Source organism: Vicugna pacos, chromosome 1, assembly GCF_048564905.1.
Source record: "Vicugna pacos chromosome 1, VicPac4, whole genome shotgun sequence".
NCBI classification, from domain to species: Eukaryota; Metazoa; Chordata; class Mammalia; order Artiodactyla; family Camelidae; genus Vicugna; species Vicugna pacos.
Window position 1 is genome coordinate 49,437,456 of NC_132987.1, and position 18,285 is coordinate 49,455,740.

The 18,285-nt window shown below is 40.6% G+C and overlaps 1 protein-coding gene across 2 annotated transcripts in view; it reads left to right on the forward strand.

Moving 5' to 3' along the window:
* Window positions 1-18,285, forward strand: part of USP13 (ubiquitin specific peptidase 13) — a 112,369-nt gene that overhangs the window by 39,166 nt on the left and 54,918 nt on the right. The window contains exons 4-6 of one of the 2 annotated variants that reach the window (XM_072961510.1): window positions 5,030-5,151; window positions 10,264-10,406; window positions 11,968-12,152. In XM_072961510.1, coding sequence (XP_072817611.1) covers window positions 5,030-5,151; window positions 10,264-10,406; window positions 11,968-12,152 — 450 coding nt within the window. The remainder of the gene's footprint in view (window positions 1-5,029; window positions 5,152-10,263; window positions 10,407-11,967; window positions 12,153-18,285) is intronic. The other variant, XM_072961516.1, reaches the window with a different exon arrangement.

Genomic DNA, 18,285 nt, shown 5'->3' on the forward strand with positions numbered 1-18,285 from the left:
AGGGACATTGGGCTGTCTCTTCATGAAGAGGAAGAGAACTCGGAACTCTCTTGCAGTCTCTTTGTTTCTTCAACTAGAAAGTACTTTTTCATTGCTACTGAAGCGTGGTTATGATGACCCTTCTTCCCCTTCACAGAACACAGGCAGATGACTAATGCTTTCTCCTGGGTAGAGGGTTCCCCCCTGTTCACTTAATGACTTTGTGACTAATCCTTTTCCATTGGCTCAACAGTTACGTTGAAACTGTTGAATCATTCAGTTAGGACCTTCAGTATTGATTTTACAAGGGAAACTGAGTCTGAATGGCTTACCCGAGTCTCCTGAGCCCCATTCTGTCCCTCGACATTCAAGTCACTCTTTCTTCTGAATACCTGGACAGTCATTTAAGTCACACCCCAGTTAAGAATCCTTCCCTCAGCTCTAGCTTTTGCTGGTAATTTTTTTTTAGATCAACAATGACAGTTATTGCTAATTTTTGAATCACTTAAATTTTATACTTCTTTTAGTAGTTAGGATTTAAAAAATATTCTTTGAATACATAACGCATGGACATAGCTTAAAATTGAAACTTTATTGGAGCCTCCATAATGAAAAGTAAGTTTCTCTCTCCCTTCCCTATCTCCTTGCCACTTGGTTACCCTGCCCAGAGACAAACAGTATTTTCTGTTTGTGCATCCTTATATGTCTTGTGTATTCTTCCAGCAATAGTCTAGACATATACCATACTTACAGCCTTTTTTCCTATAGGCAGGAGGGAGAATTAACATTTTGGTTCCCAAACTGTGTTCTGAGGCACATTAGGGTGTTGCAGCGAACTCACAGGTCCATCATGGGATGTTTTAACTCTTCAAGGAAACATAGTGATGCTTGAACATTGCACGAATGATTAGCTTGTTGTAGTTTCATTAATTTCATCTCTTTCTGAAGCTGCTTTTTTGGTGTTTTCTATGGTAAAGGCAAGTACCACAGGAAAATAATGTGGAATGGGAATATGGGAGACAGTGTCCAGTCTCATTCAAAGAGAAAAGTTGAGCAGTGCCCAGCAGGCACACACAGCCCATTAGTAAGGAATTATGACTATATAAGAGCAAAATAAAACATTTTTCTTGGAATATATGTGTATTATTTTTTTCAAATGGTTACTAACTTGTTAGAATGTAAATGCTTATTAAGTTATCTGGACCTAACTACTAAATAAACAGAACTACTAGGCATTTCTTTTGGCTTAGGGCTGCTGTGCAAAAATTGCTAGGGTGCTTAATGGTGCTGTGAACCAAGAAAGTGTGTGTAGCTCTGCAATAATGTTTTTTTAAGCTGGAAAGGGACACTATTAGGCTGTCTTTTACAAAGATAACTTACAGCTGTATGAAAGATTGTGACTTTGGGGAATAGGCAGGTATAAAAGTTACTGTTTAATGAGATAGAAGGAGAGTAGTGGGATGTAAGGGAGTCTGGGGTCTTCAAAGAAATACCCCAGGACTCGTGATGTGATTCTGGCCTAATCTCATATGTATTTTTTTTTATAATAAAACTACAAATGTGTATAGATGTGTAAATAACTGCTAATGCAGTGAATTAAAAAAAATACCATGTCTTTGTTATGTCATGAAAATAGTGTTAAATATTCACATTTTTATTGACACCTCCCCACTTTCACAGATAAGAGTAAATGTTCTTCTGTGTCTGTAGACTGGGAGATCAAAGAGTGACCGCTAAACCCCAGAAAGCTTCCGTTCCACTGTTTTGGCTGTAGCCCTGGCATGTGTGCTTCACCAGGGACAGGTTGAAAACAACATTTGTGGAAAGTTCCAGGAATGGGCCTGTTCAGAAAACTCATCTGCGCCTGTAATGACCAGAAGGTTGACGTAAACCCCATTTTGCCATTTCCTTCTGAAGTAGGTCCTAGGGCCGGGTCTGTGCACAAGGACCATCCCCCTGTGCCTTCTTGAGCAGTTGGTGAGATTTCACAGCCCCGGAGCAGCAGCCTGCTCATCTCCAGCTCATAAGTTAAAGTCCACGTGGTCAGGCCGAGAGAACTCTGAGCCAGGCTTCAGAGCTCTCGTTTGATTTAGGGATTCTTTCCTTGACTGTGCTGCTTTGTAGTGACTTCTTAGAAATGGCTGTGGTCCCAGCCACTTCTCCTAGGAATCTGAGAGGATCATTGAAGTAGAGTTGAGGAAGAGGTATTAGAAAAAAAATTTTTTTGACTTAGAAAAAGAGCCCAGGATTGCCAGTTAATATTCCCAGTGGAATTTAGCTGCTGGAGAGGTTGGGAGCCTTTGTTTTGCTAGTTCTTAGGCTGTGGTTACTCTGTAGGTTCCTCAACTAGATATTTTTGGGGTGGTGAGACTCCAGTTAGACAAATACAGAAAGGTGGACTTATACCTAGGATTGGGGGGGGGGTCACATGTATTGAGGAGAAACCTTAGATTTGTCCCTTAGAATCAGAGTGTAGGTTACCTCTGGTGACTTTCCCCTGCATTGGATTAAGATGTCTGGGAAAGATCATGGTGCCCTTGGATCCCATTGACTTAAAAATAAAAGTATACTATAAACTAAGTGTAAGGGAGCTCATCAAAGCTCTGCATTTTGCATGACAGCAGTCCTTCTTGTTTAAACAATGCATCAGTTACCAATTAAAAAAAAATTCTAACAACACTTTGGATGCTCTGGCCTTGCTCTTGTCCTTGGCATGCTGGTGTTGTGAACTTCCTAAAGTCTCCTTTCACAGGCATGTACTGAATGTGTGGTGTGTGCTGGGCGCTGGGCTGGGGCTAAGGTTATGGAAGGTGAATTAGACTCATTTCCTGCTCTTAAAGCTACAGCCTGGAAGCATTTGAAGTTTGCATCTTCTCTATACTCAGATCACACAGAAGATCCCCCATGATATCCTGGTCCTCCTGAAACTTATTTCAGGATTGCTTTGGAGCTGCCAATCATGTTAGTTGTGAGGAGCGTAGGGAAGAGATGATGTGGTGGTAAGGGGGGTGGCAGCTACTGTCTGTGGAGCCCCTAATACCTACCAGATCCTGTACTAGATGCCTTAAAAACTTACTTTATTTCATCCTCTCAACAGTCTTGGGTAGGTAATTATTACTCATAGCTTACTCATAAGGAAAATGAACTTGGAAAGAACTTGCCCAGGCTTAGTACCTAGTCAATATCAGAGCAGTTTTTTTTTTTTTTGGCGGAGTCGGGGGGCTTAGTTTATCACTGTTTTTGGCCAGGTAAGATCTGAATTAGCATTAAGTATATTTTCTGTGAAAAAGAGACACATAGATAATGTGTTACATGAGTTGAATCTGTACACAAAAATGAAAGATTTGTGCTTTGGTTACTTAAATTTATTATACATAATAATAAAGAAAAATTTAAGAATAAAGCTTCCCCACTCACGATTTTCATTTGTCCAGATTTCCTTCTAATTTTTGTCTATGATTTTAACTGCTACAAAGTTGTCTTTTCAGGGAAGATGAATTTTGCATTTTTAACATTAACATGGTATAAACATTTCCGTATTTCTATGTAGTCTAACTAAATATCATTTAAATAATATTCTATTGGATTGAACACCATTCTCACTGAATATTGAGGTTCTAATTTTTAAACATTGTAGATATTGGGGCATTCAGATTTTTATCGCACATATAATGTCTGCCTTTATTTGAATCATTTTCTTTAAGTAAATGCCATTAGTTAGTTCTTAAACTCTTAGGTTCTTTTTTAAACATTGCTTTTTGTCAAAAATAACCTCTTATAACTTTCTAACAATGTAGTTTGTTTATTTTGGCATATCTGATTCTTATTATTTAGAATCTTTTATTAAAATGTGTAGACTGCATTTTAGCTGTATCTCATTTTCCACTAAAACTGCTCTCCCATTGAGAATTTAAGAGCAGAGCTGTACATAAAAAGATACCAGGTTTTTGGCTGGAGGCATACAACATGGTCATAACAGAATCTAGATACTTTGTTTCCCAGGCGACTGCTTGGTCTAGTAAAATAGCTTTCTCCTGTTTACAGAGCTCATGTTTGTATGTGGGTTTGTGTGTGTGTGAGTGGAACATGGCTCAATGGCTCTTTGTCACCATAGTTCCAAACATCTAAATATACAAACATGATCTGGGATGCTGGCACCCATGTGGGCACAAGGCTGAAATGTCCATGTAAATATTGTGACAAGACATTTCCTTGAGTCTTTGCCTAACCTTCCCAGAGATTAGCCAAGCAAAGAGGCGATGACTTGATAGACAACAGGCTAGATTTCTTACTGAGAATTCTCCACAGCCCAAGCACAACAGGACTACTTATATCATGGGGTTTCCCCCTCTGATTTACTGTGCAGTATATCAACTACTCTTAGTGGGGAGGGAGAGGGAGGGGGAGAGAGAGGGAGGGAAATCGAGATTTTATTTTAAAATAATTGTTACCATTTACTGAGAGCCTTTTATGTGCCAGGTCTCTTGTTTATAATTTATTATTTATTCCCCGTATAAACTGTGTGAGATAAGTGTTGTCTCCATTCTCCAAATGAGGAAACTAAGGCTTACAGAGTTTGTGACTTGCTTAAAGAAACATTAAATTTTGGGGGCCAGAGTTGAGCCTAGGTTTATCTGCTCTCAAACCTATGTGCTGTCTTCCACTGTGCTGTGAAAAACATTCCAGCCCATTCTTGGGAAATCAGGAGCCAGGTACCCAACAGATAATAAGGACCAGCCTATTCCTCTAAACATCTTTAAGAATTGAGTATCTAGCACGGATGTCTATTTCAGTGGTAAAGCTGTGTGATGTGGCTCAGTCCTCTTTGTACATCTGTGCCGAGTAGATACGGATGTAGAACTTCGGCAACGTGGAAAAAGCCTCTTATTCCTGGTTTGAGGCTGATGGGTGGCAACGTCAGAGGCGGGAATTGTGAACGTCGGCCCGTGGTTTGTCGTCCCCATGGATTTCTGGCTTTCCTAGTGAGTGCTGCCTTGGTGTAGAATGTGCTCTCATACTTTCTTGTTCTCTGTTTTTGTTTTCTCCTCAGATCTAGATACTGATGATGATTTAAATAGCGACGATTATGAATATGAAGATGAAGCCAAGCTTGTTATATTTCCAGACCACTATGAAATAGCACTGCCAAATATTGAGGAGTTACCAGCCCTGGTCAGTGAGTGTGCACGGCTGCTAGCTAGATGCGCGTGACTCTGTGTCAGGTGTGTGTGCGTGTGCCGTGTGCGTGCGCTGGGCGGCGGGGAAGGCGGGTCGAGCGAGAGGAGCGGAGAGTGAGCTGGAGCAGGAGCAGGAGCAGATCGCTTCTCCCTCCCGGGGAGGGCCTTGCGAGGTTCCATTCCAGGAACGTTGCGCGGTGTCCCCTCCGCCGCCTGTGACTTCGGGGCTGCTTGGGCTTCACTGCTCACCGGCCGGCCTCCTCCAGGCCGGCTGGCTTCTTGCCATCTGTGAATCGCAGTCTGTTGCCTAGGTTGTCAGACTGCGCCCCCGAGACGTGCCAGGACTGCTGGAGAGGGGCTGCCTTCCGATCAGAGGAACGCCTAAAATTTTCTCTCTCCTGCACGTTGGCCTTCCACGTAGAATTTTGTTTGGGAAACATAAAAGGGCCCCACTGAGAACACAGCAGCACAGTTATAAAAATGACCGAATATTTACCGATCCCGGGTCTGCAGGAGCACTGTGCGGCTGTGAACCCCACTTGTTAGTTTTGTTCCAGGACGAAGACTGCTTTCTAGGTTTTAGAATTTAGATTTCGTGGTGAGTTTTTTTTTTCTCCCTTCCCTTCCCTTCCCTGCCCTCCCCTCCTCTCTCTTCCTCTCCTTTCTTTTTTGAAGAGTGACTTTACGTCTTCTTGAACAACGTGAAGCTGGGGGTGGTGGTAGGAAGCCAGTTTCTGTTATACTTTGATTTTCAAATCTCGTGGGGACCCAGACCGTTTTCCTGTTCTTCCCTCATTTCCTGTGTTGTCTCCACCGCTGCATCCTTCTTTCCTGTGTTCCCTTCCTTATTTCTCCCTCTCTCCCTCTCTGTTGCCCCCTGACTTCTGAGCCTGGCCGCAGATAGCGTGCGGTCAGAGGTTGGGGTCGACAGAGTTACACGTGCCAGTTCGTTTTTTCCCTCCTCAAACTCTGCCAGGACCAAAGCCAGGTCTTGGGGTCCCGATCCTCCTGGATGTTGTGTGACTCTATATCTACAGCCACCTCCTCACTCGCCCCTGCGGAGAGGGGACGTTTGTGCTTGGGGTTCCACTGTCGTTAGGAACCAGGTTTCTACCATTCAACCTCTTTGACCTACTTCATACCTAAACATAAGACCAGAGAAATGAAAATTTTGTGTGTTTAGCTATTGTAGCTCTTCCCTTTAATTATCTGATATAGCATAGCCTTTTGAGTCCTGAGTGCATAGCTTTTAGCAATGTGTGAATTAAATTACCTCTGCTTTCTCCAATTCCCTGTTTGACTCACGTGGCTGTTACAAGGGTGAAATATATGAATGGACAATATGGTCTTACCTGTCCCATTACCTGATGTTATATACAAAGCTTCTATCTGTATGACACTGAGGGTTCTTACGGTTCTTGTTTAATGTAACTCCTATGTATACTGCTGTCAGAAAAGCAGCAGCACACTGTGAATGAATGTCATGAGAAATGATTTTTCTCTCACTCACTTAAGAAGTCTTTATGTGAAAAACTCTAAGTACTTTCAATTATTCTTATATTGAGAACATAATTCTAAGTGTGAACACTTACAGAAAAGTGAAGTGTCATAGAAATCTGAATCCAGCAATACATATTATAATTTTTAATACAGAGTGTTTTAGAATTTAGAAATGCTTTAAGAATTAAAGAGGGAGAGAATTGTTTGGAAGGTGAGGTAGGGAGCTAGAAGGAAAAGCCTGGATTTATCTGACAGTAACCGGTAAGATTTATCTGTATGACAGATGCTAGTTACTATAATTTCTTTTCATGCTTTCACTACATTTTTGGTGTTTGATAATTCTCTTTTGAAGCTTTCAAATAGCACAAATTACTCAGCACCAAATCACCCCACCAAGTGACTCTTCCGTCATCTCTTGAGCTTCTCATCACAAAAAATTTTGGTTTCAGATAGGTACTCTATAAATTCTACCAGAGAGTTAAACCAGCTCTTAGTGATGCAAGGGTCACAGAGACATCGCATTTGGGGCTCAGCAGGGATCTTAGAGCCTGCGATTCAGTGCCTACTTGTTGACTCAGAAACTTGAGCATTGGTGTGCTTGGGAATGGTTAGCAACCAGCTCCCTGGGGGAGGAGCCCTGTGCTCTAATGTTTGCTGATTTCTGTGGTGGAAATCCTCCCACCGTGGCCGATTTCAGGCTAACAGCACAGATCACAGTATTGGGAAGATATGTGCAGTAGGACACCATCACACAGAGGTTCCACTGTTCACATGATATGGACCTAAATGACCTCAAGAGCATAAAGATAATAGTAAGAGTAACACAGCTAGGGAGTAAAGAGTTTTGAATATTTGTTACCTTTTAAGAGTATATTTTGTTGTGAGTTTTTATAATTTAATTTTAATAATGACTGTGTTTAACAACTCTCTTGCAGAATTTCTTAAAATTCAACTATCAATTCTGTGAGCCAGTTTGAGCCAATTCCAGAACATCCCTGAACATGAGATAATTCACAGTATAATTATAGGATAATGGATCCTGACCTTCAGTTGTGATCATAAAAAGGGCCTCTGAGTGATTTTAGATGGTATTCTGAGAACACTAGGTCATTGTTTTATAGTGTCTCAGACGTTTAAGGGAATTTTGTTGAATATCACCAGGAAGGATGTTCAAAGGAAAGAGAATATTACATCCAAATAGTGGTCAAAGTCATTGTGCATTGCAAACTAGAACACTTTGAAAAGACCTCATGGGGTCGAGAAGATTCATGGGAGGACAGGGAAGGGATCGAGGTCGTTAGTGAAACAAAGTTACAACAGGCCAGACTAAAAAGATTAGGATGTGGAGCCAGCAGTGCTGAGGCAGCATGTCCACCCTTAAAATCAGAAAGCAGCTAATGGTGAACTCAACCCTGTTTTCTAAGGGCCTTACTGGAAGGGAGTGGAGATGAATTTTGATAATTGAAAGGAAAGGTAATTATATAACATTTGCTTGTGGGAGATAAATGGGACTATCTTTTAAAAGGTTTAGGGAGGGGCAAGATAGAGGATTAAGAGGTACAAACTACTAGGTATAAAATAAATAGATACAAAGATATAATACACAACACAGGGAATATAGCCAATATTTTATAATAACTTTAAAAGGAGTATAAGCTATAAAAATATCAGGTCACTATGTTGTACACCTGAAACTAATAAAACATTACAAATCAACTATACTTTCATTACAAATTTCTACCAAATAAATACCCCCCACTCCCCACTGACCCCGCCAAAAAAAATTCAGATATATTCACGGAGGCCTGATTGCCTGATCTGAAATGGAGTACGAGCTTTTGGAGGGCAGGGACCTTTTCCTTTTCCTGACCGTGCCTAGCCCCGTGCTGTCAATTGGTGATGCTCAGTATAAATCCCTGGAGCATTTTAAGTTGGAGAAGGATAGGATCTAATGTTCACAGCAGATCTCTCCGGCTGCTGGGCAGAGAAGAGGAAGCAAGAGCGGAAGAAAGGGGACTGGAAGGAGGCTGCTGTGTGGCCATCCCGGTGAGCTGGGATGGTGGCTGAGACGAGGATGCGTGTGACTGAAATCGAGAAGAGGTAGATTCCAAATAGATCTTGGCTGAAGGACTGATAGGAACTGCTCATGGCCTGGGTGGGGGTGGGGGTGGGAGGGCTCCTGAGGGAGCTTCCTCTGTTGTTTCCTCATTAGCTCTGGGGTCAGTGGTCAGTGCTCCTCAGGGGGAAATATTCTGCGTGAAATTCAGCTAACTGTGCAGGATGCCAGTCATGTAGAATACAGATTTTTGTTTAAAAATTTTTTTTTTAAACAAGTCACTGACTTTTATTATATTCAGAATTGGGAATCCATCATGACTGTCTCATTTTAGAATGCTTTTATTATCCTCACAGCCAATTCCTCTCAACCTCTCATCTCCCGAGTCTCTGGCAATCACTGATCTCCTTTCTGTCTCTATGGATTTGCCTATTCTGGACATTTCATATAAAAGGAATCATACGATACATGGTTCTTTGTGGCTGACTTTTTTTTTTTTTTTACTTAGCATATATTTTCAAGATCCATCCATGTTGTAGCATGTATCAGTATTTCATTCCTTTTTATTGCTGAATAACATTTCATTATATGGATATATGACATTTTATTTATCCATTTATCATTAATGGGCATTTGGGTTTTTTCTTCTATTTGGCTGTTATGAATGATGCTTCTGTGAATATTTGTGTAAGTTTTTGTGTGGACACATTTTCATTTGTCTTGGGTGTATACCTGGGAGTGGGATTGCCAGGTCATATGGTAATTCTCTTTAACCATTTGAGTACCTGCCAAACTGTTTTCCAAAGTGGCTGCACCATTTTACATGCTTATCAGACTGTGTTTTTAAAGAGAGCAGAAATAGCTTATAGCATTAAGCAAATAGCGAATGTGGTGAGAGGCATTATGTCCAGAATCAGTGGGGTTTGGGAGAAAGCAGAGAGTCTGCCCTCCCCATGGTAATTGGTGCCAAGCTGGACATCACAGATTTGCTCAGGACGTGGACTGATCTGGCACAGAGACACCTAGGCATGTCCCCATCCAGGGTCACATTTGCACCAGATTAAGAAGGAGCCGTGCTGCTTGTATTCCATTCAAGTGCCCTTGAACACATGTCATTGTGTGATGAGTTAAGGATATTGGATATCTGGGTTTATATTTGTTAGGAGGAAAACACGCCACTTGGGGAAATCCTAGGCATTCCTGTTGCTAATTTCACCCTCGTAAATTGTTCAGCTTATGCTTCTCACTTCGCTGGCTGAGAGGTAGGAATTGTTAAATCTGACTCCTGTGCTTGGGTTTACAAAGTGGATTTGGTTCTTTGCTATCTTGTGTTATTGTTAATATTGCATACTCCAGGCCTGGACAAAACCTAGCTAGACCCAGCGAGAAAGTGCTGGTGTCAGGAAAGTAGCATCTTGCTCTCATGGTAACTGAGCTGTTTGAATTTTCTTGAATTAAGCTGTATTTATTAATAAACTTTTAAATTCATCTTATATAAGTTGCGGTTCTCTCAGACTGTTTTAATGTATTACATCTGGGTTTGTCTTACAGGTAACGATTGCCTGTGATGCAGTTCTCAGCTCAAAGTCTCCGTATAGAAAGCAGGACCCAGACACATGGGAAAATGAATTGCCGGTATCCAAATATGCCAATAACCTCACGCAGTTGGACAACGGAGTCAGGATTCCTCCAAGGTGAGGGTCAGACAGCAAAGTGGAACTCTACCCCTTAAAACTGGCTGAAGGAATATTTCTTTTTCTACCTCTTCACTGAATTAGCAGTTATATATTTTCTTATCAGATGCCATTTCTTAAAAATAAGCTAAAAAATTCTCTCTAAAATTATCTGTACCTGTGTAATAGATGCTGAACATGGCCAGCCCATACCCTCAAGCCCCTCCCCGCCCTAAGGCCCCCGGCTGCAAGCACCTGCAGCTCTTTGCTTGAGGGCTTTCTCTGCCTGCGGAGCCAGGTAGGCCGTGGGACAGTCAGAAATGCCACGGAGTTAATGCTCCCTCCCGTCCTCCTGGAACAGCCCTCAACCAGTGACTGCAGAGTGGAGGATGGCTACCCTAGATCCCTGCCCTCAGATAGGGGCCTGCCTCCTGGAGTTCCCCAGAGGGACTGAGCCCCAGTTGCCCAAGGGGCCATCAGCTTGTTGACAGTCCTTGCGCTGGCTTTCTGCCCTTTCAGTCTCTCTTCCCCCACTGCCTTAGGGTGAGTCCTGGGATCAGTTCCCAAACAAGCCGTTTGCATTCAGATCTTTGTCTCAGGTCTGCTTCTAGGGGAAACCCAACTTAGGAAGACTTACAACAGTCTTTCGCACATTTTGGCTGAAATGCTCCTTAGACTACTTTGGCACCTCCTGTAATTAGATGCTGGTGTGTTTCCAGAGGCAGGTGCTAGAGGCAAAGGGCAGGTGGATGAGGACTGTGTCCGGTGTGGTTGAACCCTGACTGTACTGCATTCCTGTTCTGTGTGGGCCTAGAGAAGGCAGGATACCTCTGGGCCTGTCTCCCTTTGTTAATGAGGATGGTAATGCTATGGTGAAGGATGTTTATTAGAATTAAATGATGATAAAACTTCTGTAAAGCACCTGGCACATACCTGACATTTAACTTTCAGTTGTTTTCCTTCTACCTAATTTAGACTGTCAGTGTCGTAGAGTTTTGATGAAACTAGTCTTACTATTTGTGGCTAGTGCTTTAGACTTTAGATGTTTGTACACGTGGGATCTTTAGTGTTTTAAGCTTATTCAGGATTCACTTTCCCTCATGTAGTAATTTTAAGGGAATGACCTTTCCTCCTGCCCTCGGGTTCTGTATCAATTTTTTCTTTTTCTTTTGTGTGTGTGTGTGTGTGTGTGTGTGTGTGTGTGTGTATGTATATATATATGTGTATATATATATATATATATATATATAGTTGTTGTTGTTGAAGTATAGTCAGTTTACCATGTTGTGTCAGTTTCTGGTATACAGCATAATGCTTCAGTCTTACATGAACATACATATATTTGTATTCATTGTATCAGTTTTCTAAAGTAAAAGAGCCATCTTGGAGCTGGGAGGAGCTGGCCCCCACCAGAGGGGCAGACAGGGTACTGAGTGGTCCTGTAGCTCTGGAATGAGTCTCTGTTATTCCACTGACCATCTCCTGGGACCCCTAGCTAGAGACACTCTGTTTTCTTAGATGTTCATTTTCAAATCACGCCTGATCCCCCGGCTGTACTGATTGCTCTCTGATGACTTTCCAGTGGTTGGAAGTGTGCCAGGTGTGACCTGCGGGAAAACCTCTGGTTGAATTTGACTGACGGCTCTGTGCTGTGTGGGAAGTGGTTCTTTGACAGCTCTGGGGGCAACGGGCATGCGCTGGAACATTACAGAGACCTGGGCTACCCTCTAGCTGTGAAGCTGGGAACCATCACTCCTGATGGGGCAGGTAAGTGTGCCTTTACTGACTTGGGAGCTTTCAGAGGCTCCCTCTTAGATTCAGCCAGTGCCTTAATCTCTGGGGTTGGAGGGCGTAGGCTCTGGACTCAGCCCAGGTTTAAATCCTGATTCTGCCTCTTGTTAGCTGTGAAGTCTTGGGCGAGTTCTCAGATCCTTCTAAGCTTCAGGTTCCTCATCTTGAGGATAATCATGGTGTCTCTCTCACAGGTTTGTTAAGGGGCGTGAGCATGTAGCCCAGTGCACACGGCAGGGTCTCGATAAAAGGTAGCTGTTCTTGTTAGTGTCTTTCTGTATATCTCTTGGCTGAGAGGACAGAAGCAGGAACCAAGACTTGTGATATGAATGTGCATGATCAAATCCACCATTAGAATAGTAGGAGGAAGCCCTAGAATTCATTATAAGAATTATTATCATTTTAGGAACAAATGGAGAAGATGGGTTTTAAAGGATACTGTCTGTTCCGTGTCCCTGACATCAGCTGGCGGTGATGGTGTTCCAGTGCAGCAAAGGGTTAGAAGTGGTTCCTACTTGTACTGTCAGCTTCACCACTGGTTTCCTTTATGCTCTCACACTGTATGCTCTAAAATGTTAGCTTTTGGTTATGTTTGTACGGTAAATTCCTTCTATCATTTTGTGAGGGAAAAGGGAAGTAATATCAGGGTTAATAATGAGAAACTTAAATACTGAGCAGTGGCCTTAAGAACCCATCATCTAAGCATCACTGAAACCATTTATGAAGCACAGACTTGGACCAACACCTAGGCCAGTCTTCTCCATCTGTCTAGGTTTTAGTCTCTTCTTGTTTCCTTTAAGGTAAGATGATTTTTTAAGGAAAAATATAAAGACATGTGTCTTTTCTCTCCCCCTTTGTTATCTTTCCCTGACTGAATCAGCCTGCCTCAGAGAGAACTGGTGAGGGTGTTTTCACTAAATATGGTGCACTCCTGGTCAGCCACGCCCTTTTCATTGAACTGATTTCATTTCTCATTTGTTTTATAATTGATGGCTGGCAGTTAGGTTGTGTCAAGATTCTTTTGATTCACCTTTTGGGTAATTTTCCTGCTTCCAAAGGTTAGTGGACTTATTTTAACTCTTTAGAGAAAAGTAGCTTCAAGAATCTCAGGTGCTGGTGCCAAACATTTCCCTTCAAGTTAATAAACCTCTACACAAGCCAAGTTGAATTCTGAGCTTTCCAGGATCTGAAGAAGAAATCCAGGACATGTAGCTGGATCCAGGGTGCAACACAGGGTGCATGTTCTACATTGCTTTTGCCAATGTTTTATGCTCATCTTATAACACGGTGCTTCCAGGTCATTGCTGTGTTGAATGCCTGCTTTATATGGTAACTGTCATTGTCCTTGTAGGATCTACTGAGAGAAGGGTTTGTAGTGTAGGCATTCTGTAGGGTACAATTGCAAGGAAAGGTTAATTTAGATGTTTCTATTTTTGGCGCTGTCTTATGTAGTATTTTTTTTCCTCTCATTGAATTTCTTTTTTTTTTTTTACTTTATTATTTTATTTTTTAAAACACCTTTATTGTGGTATGACTCCTGTACAGTAAACTACACATATTTCAGATGTACAATTTGATGAATTTTGATAGACGGGGAGTGATGGAAGTGTTAGTTATCTTGGTTGTGGTAGTGGTTTCATTGGTGTATACATCTATCAAAATTCATCAAATTATGCAGTATTTTTTGATAAGGCTGGTTATTAGATCCGGTTCTCAGAACCTCCTGTCCAGGACTACAGTTATCTGTATAGGAGGCTTTGTTGTAAAATTTCAGGTGTTTGAAGTCAGGGCTATGTCTTACCCATCTTTGGATTCCATACAAAATCTTACACATAGTAGGCATGAATACTTTTGTTAAAGGAACCAACTGGTTTATAAGTATGTAAGTAATTAGATTCTGTTTAAATGTATGCTAATAATAAAGGCAAGGATTAATTCTGTTCCCTATGCATCTTTAATTTTCCAGAAGCCTTTTTTTTCTAGCGTGAAATTTATTTTCAAATTATGATTTAGAGTTAATCTAAAGTTTCTTTCCTTTCAACTTGAGGAAGGAAAAGTTTTATATTTGCCCTTTGAGTATATGAAAAGCAGATGTTCAGTGTAACATATTTAGAAAACAGAGAGAAAAGCTTAGAGAAGTAAAAATCACTGGTACTACCGCCTGCCCAGACAAATTACTTCTAACAATCAACGTATTTCCTCTCAGTCTTTTTTCCTTTCTAAGACCTTGATCAGTTTTTATACAAATGCACACATATATCCTACATTTTTACAAAAAATTGAATCATGCGGTATAAAGTTTTATTCCTTGTTTACTCTATTTAATATTGAATTATATTTTCCATGTCATTAAATATTCTTCAGCATCCCATGATAGTTCCATAAGTCATCTCACTATTCCCCTGTGAGTTTGTTACAATCTTGCTATTCTGATGAATATCTTTGTACATATGCAAATCTTTGGGTGTTTGTCTAATGATTCTTTTTTAGGACACATTGCAATAAACAGAGAGTTGAAACTTTAAAATTTTTAATTGCTGAGTTTCTCTTTTAAACAGCTGTAGTAATTTACATTCACACCAGAAATGTATGAAAATATCCATTTCAACAAATCTTTGACAACTCTGAGTATTCAGAAATTTAAAAATCCTTTGCTAATCTGTTATCTTGTTTTAATTTGCTTTATAGTGAGGCTGAACATTTTTCATAGTATTCTTGGCCGTTGGTAGTTCTTTTTATGAATTTCTTTTTTTTAAAATAGTTTTTTGAAGACTGATATATTGATTTATTTAGGTTTTTTTTTTTCCTAGGAAGTGGTAATTAGGTTTATTTACTTCTTTATTTTTAGAGAAGGTACTGGGGATTGAACCCAGGATCTTGTGTACGCTAAGTATGTGCTCTACCACTTGAGCTAAGCTATTCTCCCCACCTTTTTGTGAATTTCTTAGGCTGATATTTCCAGTAGGTGTATGTGTAGGTGTTTTTCTTACTGGTTTTTAAAACTCCTTGGCTATTAAGAATATTAACCCATTATCTGCTATAATTAGGTTTTCTTTCTTTTTTTTTTTGGTAGAGGAGGGAGAACTTTTAAGATTATTCTTATCATATAATTGAGAGTATTTGAATAAATACTCATTTTCAGTCATAGAAAGCATTGACCATTGGTAAAAACAATGTAGAACATGTACCCTGTGTTGAGGATTCTTGAATTCATTTAGCCAAAAAGAAAAAGCTGACTTTTTGACAATAGATCAGGATTTGATTCCAGCTTATCATTTGCAGAGTTGGTTTTAACACCAGTGATTATTTTTAGTCTAATTATCATTTTATATTAGTTTATGGGATACATCAATTCTATTTTCATTTCTTTGGAATCTGTTTAATAGGTTGCTAGTTGTACTTTATTGTTTGTTTAAATGCCAAGTGAATTAATGAAAACATGCGTAAAATTTCCTTAAATGTCTGACGATGAGACCTGTGAATGTTGAGGCCTCTCTATCTGGGGGTGGGGTGACCACCTCCTGATGAAGGTACCACTGCCGAGGGCCCAATTTCCTTACTCGCTATGAACTAGGCTCACTGAGGCTAATTCAACTCACAAGAGACAGAATCTCAAAGTCAGGGCATTCATTTTTTAGTTTATAAGGAGAACCACAACTGCTTGTTAAGTGGGATGTTTATGTCAACTTGACCAGTACATTCCTTCCCTGTGGGAGCCTGATTTATATTTAGAATGTTGTTTAGTGAACATGGAATCCAAGCAGGTTGTGAACTCAAATATTTAATGGTAATGTGATCTGATCATCCTGGTTTCCTTCTCCCTAATAAGGATATACCTGTTCAGTGAGAAACTAACTCATCTTGAAGTGTCAACCTAGAATTAGTTCTCCCAAGAAGCCTTGATCCCACAGGCTACGCCATTGTGCTTGCTGGGTGATAAAAGTGGGCCCCCTGTCAGATTCCACTCTGGTTCCCCATGGGTACAGCAGCAAACAAACAAAGCAGCAGATCACCCTACAAACAAACAAAATGCTTTCCTCTGTGGGAGGAGACATTCATTTGGCAACACAAGGATGATGTTCTTGGTGGGAAGCAAATGAAGAGAGCTGGAGACAGAAGAGGGTGTTTTTTTTCTTCCATCATGGAAATTTGTTTGCCTGAGAAGAAGCCTTGGTGATTGCAGGAGAGTCTTCCAGAGATGCTCATGGCAGCTGTGAAGTCGACTATCCCAGTGGCCCCTGCACCAACTTAGCAGCATCTCAAGGTGGTTTTTCTTCTCTGGTCTTCTCCATGCTCAACTTGGCATCAGCCCAAAGATTTGGAGTCAAGGCCCTGACTACTTCATTTTAGTTCTGACCTGGCTTGTGCCCCTCTTGTGTGCCTCTGTAGCACCTTGTGCTGCTCCATCATGACACTTTTCATGCTTACTGGGGGTCACCTTGGACAGCAGGGCCTGAGCACCATGTTTGTTGTACACTGTTACAGCTCTAGCATCTAGCACAGCCCCTCAAACGTAGTAGGTGCTCAGTAAATATTTGTGAAGTAAACAGATGGAGGAAGACAGACATACCAATAAAGTTTGTTTCTCTGATTCACCTTTTTTCTTTTTCTTTTTTAAAAATTTTATTGACATCTTTTTACTCTTACTTGTTTTCCTTTCCTGGCCACAGTCTAGGTTGTGTCAGGCCTGGGAGTTAGACTGTCTAAGGTGATTGTACATACCTCTGACCTCATTCATTTTGTGTTTGGTCTTTTAGATTAATTGTTGGAGCCGTCTCTTGTTTCTCTTTTTCCTGTCTGTGGCAGATGCTCTGTGCGCACACACAAAAAACTCCAGGAGGAGAGATGCAGTTTAGGTAGATCACACTTACCCTGGAGAGAACTTTTCCTCATCCTTTCCTCTCTGGTTTATGACTTGGTGTTTAACCAAGAGTTCTGGTTTTCTCTCCATTTGAGCTGTGAGAACAGAGCAGTGAGGCTGGCGTCTCTGGTTTTGTTATTTTTTCTAAACACAGGAGCTTGTTGAGGTACATCTTTACCTCTCTCCTTCTGCTTTCCTGTGTGGGGATCTGAGGGAAGGGTCTGAACTCCTGCCATTTTCTAGGGGTTAGGAAGAAAGCCTGAAGTCAAATAAGTAAACCATAGCTAGCCAAAGAAGACGTCTGTTGAGGTCATTTATACCAAACCAGCATTCGTATAAGATTATTTGAAATAAGAAAATTTAAACTTATGAGGAAAGGGATCCTGCTTATCTTACTTAATATTATATCCTCAGTATTTGTATATATTTGGTATTCAATAAATATTTGCTGAATACAGTGAATGAATGGGTGAATGAATGAGTGAGTGAGTGAGTGAGTCCCTGTGTATGAACAAGGATGACCAGTCATATACTAGCCATACCTAATAGCATGCCATCATATATAAACATTTTAATCTTTGGCAATTAATTATAAAACTTTTTTCAATCAAAATATAATAAATTTGGAAAAAAATAGAAAAGCAAAAAAAAAAAACCTTCCCAGAGATAAGAAATTATTACCATTTTTATATAATTTCTGATAGATTCTCAGCTGTTGTCTGAGTCTTAGTCTCTATCTTTGTTCTGTAATTTTTTCTGTAGTTAATTTTGGAACTTAATACGCACTATTTTCTAACATGCTTATGACATCAGTGGGTTATTCATGCTCTAAACCTTTTCTTTTACCTTTTCCCTTCTGTGGGTCTCTCTGTGCCCTCCATGGCTTAACTTGTCATTTAACTTGAAATGAAGCAATGACTAGTTTCCTTCTAAAGTGAATGTGGTTACTCATGAAACGCTGCTGGGCTATTCCTAGCAGGATCTTTCTGTGAACTTCCTAACTGTGTTCCTTGGCTCCAAATTTTTAAGTTCAAGTAGGAGTCGGGGAGGGTAATACTTGTCAGGCAATGCTTATGTGCTACAGTAGTTTCTGAGCTAAGACTTGACTTTGCTAAGCTGAAGTTGGAGGTAAAATGAGTTTCCCAGTGAAAAATGTGTAAGGATTTTCAGCTCCTGCGTCTACTTCAAATTTTTTTTCTATGACCACATGTCATTTATAAATTCTTCACGATTGCCAAGTTTAAGGAT